The sequence below is a fragment of the Sitodiplosis mosellana genome, unplaced genomic scaffold (genome assembly GCF_009176505.1).
Source record: "Sitodiplosis mosellana isolate CC-2019 unplaced genomic scaffold, AAFC_SMos_1.0 Smas_scaffold_2647, whole genome shotgun sequence".
NCBI classification, from domain to species: domain Eukaryota; kingdom Metazoa; phylum Arthropoda; class Insecta; order Diptera; family Cecidomyiidae; genus Sitodiplosis; species Sitodiplosis mosellana.
The window spans coordinates 1-5,405 of record NW_022597889.1 but is presented as its reverse complement, the minus strand read 5'-3'; the positions used below and the strand labels follow the sequence as shown (position 1 = coordinate 5,405).

Sequence of the window (5,405 nt, the reverse complement as noted above, 5' to 3'; positions counted from 1 at the left end):
GTATAACGAAAGAACAGCGACTCTGTGTGTGCAGAATCGCTATTGTGTATTTATGCGTTTCGTTGAACAAAACGCGTGAAAAATATCTGTTATTTTTATGCAATATTTTTATACCATATGAATTAAAATATCCAATAGTAATCTCTGATAAATACCCAGGCTTCCGAAACCACCTTACTCAAAAATTGTATACATTTTAAGAAAAGGTTTTTTTTCTACATTTTCTGAATTGTTGATAGCAAACTTATTTTTTTGAGGCCAACTTTCGAAAACCGATCTGCGGTTTTGGAAATCTAAAAAAAAATTGGTCAAGTTTCTTGTGTCATGTGTGAATAACCGTTCACCCGCCCGCTCACCTGTTCAATTATCATCCATGAAGTGACAAATGCAGTACCTCAACGGGCGAACGAGGATCGTCTGCCCGCTCGCGCAACCGCATACCATCCGTTTGCGCTAATCTGAACGGTTGGACAAACGGGTGCGGTGTTTAATGGCCGTTTACCCGCCCGCCCGCTCAACCGCTGACCATCTGTTAGATAACCGCTTGCGTCAATTTGGACGGGCGGACAGCAAACGGGTGCGGTACATGAACCGGTGTGCCGCCCGCTCGCTGGGGGAGTAATGACCATGAGCCAAATCAAGACGGGCAGGCGGCAAACAGCAGCGGTGCCAAATATATCACCTGCCGTTTACTTGACCGTTTACTTGACTGTTTAACCGCCCGCTCGCCCGCTGTTGTCCGTTGTGTGACCGCTTGATAAAATCAAAACGGGCGGACAGCAAACGGGTGCGGTACATGAACCGGTGTGCCGCCCGCTCGCTGGGGGAGTAATGACCATGAGCCAAATCAAGACGGGCGGGCGGCAAACGGCAGCGGTGCCAAATATATTATCTGCCGTTTACTTGACCGTTTACCCGCCCGCTCGCCCGCTTTTGTCCGTTGTGTGACCGCTTGATAAAATCAGAACGGGCGGACGGCAAACGGGTGCGGTATATGCGCGAGCGGGTTACCCGCTCGCCCGCTCGTTTGCCCGCTCGCCCGGGGAGAAATGTCCATGAGCCGGAATCGTTTGTTTGTTTAGTCTTTTGGAGCTTCTATCCCATTTCTTCCCACTGGTTGCGAATGGTTGCGATTGTTGAACATCGATTGCGTCATTCATCAAGTCTTTGTTGTCATCATGGTTGGCGGCAGCGTTGTCATTCGATCGTTCACATGGTGTCAAGTCCTTTTCCTTGTCCGTCTCTCCTTCTTCACATTTGATTTCATCGTTTACTTCATCGAAGTCATAATCAAAGTCGATCGGCCTATCGTAATTCGCACGATATTTTCCATCAACTCTCGGCCGTGGTATGTTAATTACACCTTCATCATTGGCGGGCTCTTCTTTAATACCAGGCTCTTGCTTGACTTCAACCTTTGTGCACATTGACTTGCGCTTGCAGCGTCTACCAGGAACACCTTTGAATGGCTTCATTTTCTGTTGAATTCAAGGGAAAACAATATCATAAATCAATGAGCCCTGTTTCAATTAAATGTAAACTATGCGTGCTTGACTCGTTTATACAAAGGAAAAGTACGCATGCAATGTGAATTCAGCGCATTCGCTTGATCGCATTTATTGATTTTCATGATTTTTCACTTTATCGATCGAATCACAAAAATTGCAATCTCAAAAAATGGCATCCAAAGAATGAATGAAAAATTAATAATATTCAACACTCACGTTAGTCGTCGCCTTTTCTCTCTGGAAAATATTTTTTCCACGTATCTTTCAAAATGTCTGCTTCACTATGTGGTCGACGGAACAATTTAGAACAACGTACAGTGTAGGCCACAGCATCGAAGCTGATTTTCGCACACTTGCAAGCGCGCTGTTTGTGTTGGTATATTTCGTCAAGTTCTCAACGACGCAAAGTGACACTTCATCTCCATTGGTAGCTGTCAATTGAGCAAAACTTCCAACTTGTAGGGAAACTGGATAGATGGGCGAAAATTGAAAGCAATTCCAATGGAAACGACGAACACTTTGATGCGCGGAATTCTGAATGATGGAAACATTTAGTTGTGAAACAATAACGAACTCATTCAGCAAATGCATATGATTCAAGATAGAAATAAATCCATTCGCGGTACATGCGATTATTAATCACAGTCAGCTATTGATTTAGTTAAGGATTTGTCTGAAGAACCGAAAACCGAATTATGGCTGACGAGATTGAATCCATTGTGTTTTTGTGTGGAAAAATTATGTGAAATGAACCCATTGTGTCTTCTATAAACGACTGCAATCGCATATCACTACTCTTAGTCATTCGTTCATCGATCTATTGTTGTTATCCAATCCATGAATTGAACAAGAGTCGCATTAGAAGAGTATGTTTTTTGTAATCGAAAATATCTGAAGTCTGAAGTATGACATTTATTGGTTAAGTGTGGGCAAAGAATTAAGCAAATGGACAAGTAATGAGAAATCAATTGAAATAGAGCATTCGGATAATGAGATGGACGACATATTTTGAAGTTGAGACTTCGTAATGAAAATGTACAAACCCGATTCGAATGCAGAGTTGGACAAGACAATACATATTCCCAAAATCATCTGTTTCTTTCTTTGGAGAAGAGAATTGCTGCAAAAATGAACTCAGAAATTAAACGCAACACTCTTCACCCGTTTTTTCTTCTTATTTCAGTTTCAATACGTATTTTCATGTTTTGTTCAGTTTCATTCAAAATGGGAGCTTAAATCTCAAGCCATAATTAAAAAAAATTATGTGGGAAAATATTAAATGTTATTTCTATTCCGGATGCATGCTCGTTGAAACGATTCAAACCAATTTATGATGCGAATGTCTTTTATCTGTTTTAAGCTGTTTATTTGTCAGAATCATGAAAAACTAATTTCATTTTGGCTACGTTTTAATGAATCGGTGGGATGTGCGACTTATTTCTCCATCAAACGGTGAACTCTTTCCATGTGCTTATTGGCATCACTTTTACTGGTAAAGCTTGCTGCACACACCATGCATTGAATCCGCTCTCCGGTGTGATCTTTTCGTATGTGAATCTTCAACTGTTTGTTTGAGTCGACGATGCTCTTCGCACAAATGGCATTGATACTGACGGTAGCCACAGCTGTCTTCATGAGCCTCTTTTGCATCTTCGGTTGCGTATCCTCCGAAGCACTTGGAGCATTGGAATGGGAACTGGTCGCTGTGTGTGGGTGATAAATGCTGATTTAAATGAATCTGATCAACGAATTGTTTACTGCAAATTTCACAATTGACCGTTTTCCGTTGGCAACGCATTTCGTGTGATTGCTTATTGTCTGGTGTGGCGAATCGTCGACCACATTCGAATACAGAGTTGGCCAAGATAATACATGTTCCCAAAACCATTTGTTTCTTTCGTTGGAGAAGAAAATCGCCGCAAAAATGAACTCAGAAATTAAACGCAACCCTCTTCTGCCGCTTTTTTCTTTTGATTCCGGTTGCAATATGTATTCATGTTTTGTTTTGTTTCAATCAAAATTGAAGCTTAAATCTCAAGCGATAATTATGCAGTTTTGTTTCGGAAAATATTAAATGTTATTTCAATTTCAGGTGCATGCTCGTTATTACTATTCAATTGATTGATGTGACTGTCTTTTATTTGAAATTGCTTTGTAAGTGTCATGAAAGTGTATTATTAGTTTTAAGCTTAACTACGTTTTAATAAATCTCTAGAATTTGTGACTTATTTCTTTTTCAAATGGTGAACTGTTTTCATGTGTTGCTCGGCATTGCCCTTGTGGGTAAAGCTTGCTGAGCACACTTCGCATTGAATCCGCTCTCCGGTGTGATCTTTGCGCAAATGATACTTCAATTTTTGTTTGTCTCGACAACGCTCGTTGCACAAATGGCATTGATACTGACGGTAGCCACAGCTGTCTTCATGAGCTTCTTTTGCATCTTCGCTTGCGTATCCTCCGAAGCACTTGGAGCATTGGAATGGGAACTGGTCGTTGTGTGCTGTAGACAAATGCAGATTCAATCTTATCTGCTGGATGAACTTCTTGTTGCAAATTTCACATTCGATCGATCTTTTTGCTCCGTGTTTTGATTGCATGTGCCGCTTCAAATTTTGGTTGCTAACAGTTTTGTAATGACACTGATTACATGCGAAAAGACTTCGCTGGCAACGCATTTCGTGTGTTTGCTTATCGTCTGGTGTGGCGAATCGTCGACCACATTTCGAACAAGCATTCGGCAGTTCATCTTTGTGAGTCATTGAATGTCCTTGGAGTTGTGTGTTGGTTGTGAATGATTTGGAACAAATTGAGCACTCGAACGGCTTCTCCCCTGTGTGAGTCCGCATATGAACTGTCAAACTGGATTTCATCACAGTATGATATCCGCAAATATCGCATTCGAATTGGCGTGAATTACATAACCGTTCATGTTCGATCTTGACTGATTCTTGCTCAAATCCTTGATAACATTTCGAACAACGAAACTGAGGCTTCGGACCATGCAATCTCTTATGAACGTTCAAATCACCTTTTCGTGCAAAGGACTTTGAGAAAACTTCGCACCTATGCGGCTTTTCTCCAGTGTGAATTCGTAAGTGTACTTTGAGGTTAGACTTGTCACGTGCCAAATGATTGCACACATGGCATTTGTGCTTCTTTCGCTTTTTGCTCGCTTGATTCCTGGGAATGGTTCGTTTGTTTTGCCTTCTGGAGCTTCCACTCCGCTTCCTCTCACTGTCGACTGGTTTCGGTGGTTGAACATCGATTGCGTCACCCATGGGCTCTTCGTTGTTATCATTATTGGCAGCATCGCTCTCATTCGATTGTTCACGATGTGCCCTCTTGTTCTTTTCCTTGACCGTCTTTTCTTCTTCTTCTTTGATTTCATCTTTTAACACATCGAAGTCATAGTCAAAGTCAACCGGTCCTTCGTAATTCGCACGATATCTTCCATCAACTCTCGGCCGAGGTGTGTTAATTACACCTTCATCATTGGCGGGCTCTTCTTTAATACCAGGCTCTTGCTTGACTTCAACCTTTGTGCACATTGACTTGCGCTTGCAGCGTCTACCAGGAACACCTTTGAATGGCTTCATTTTCTGTTGAATTCAAGCGAAAACAATATCATAAATCAATGAGCCCTGTTTCAATCAAATGTAAACTATGCGTGCTTGACTCGTTTATACAAAGGAATAGTACGCATGTATTGTGAACTCAGCGCATTCGCTTGAAAGTTGGGTTATGTGTAACCAATTTTTGTGAGCATCTATTGATTTTCATGATTTTTCACTTTTTCGATCGAATCACAAAAATTGCAATCTCAAAAAATGGCATCCAAAGAATGAATAAAAAATTAATAATATTCAACACTCACGTTAGTCGTCGCCTTTTCTCTCT

General features: G+C 41.3%; 1 protein-coding gene across 1 annotated transcript; it reads right to left on the bottom strand.

Annotated features, from left to right (window-relative positions):
• Nucleotides 1–3,733: 3,733 nt before the first annotated feature.
• LOC129571500 (zinc finger protein 41-like) lies at nt 3,734–5,104 on the bottom strand. The gene has a single exon (XM_055451304.1). It carries the CDS (start codon nt 5,102–5,104, stop codon nt 3,734–3,736), a length of 1,371 nt encoding a protein of 456 aa, XP_055307279.1.
• Nucleotides 5,105–5,405: the final 301 nt, after the last annotated feature.

Coding starts and splice junctions, on each gene's coding strand:
- LOC129571500 (XM_055451304.1), bottom strand. CDS start 5,104: ATGAAGCCATTCAAAGGTGTTCCTGGTAGACGCTGCAAGCGCAAGTCA.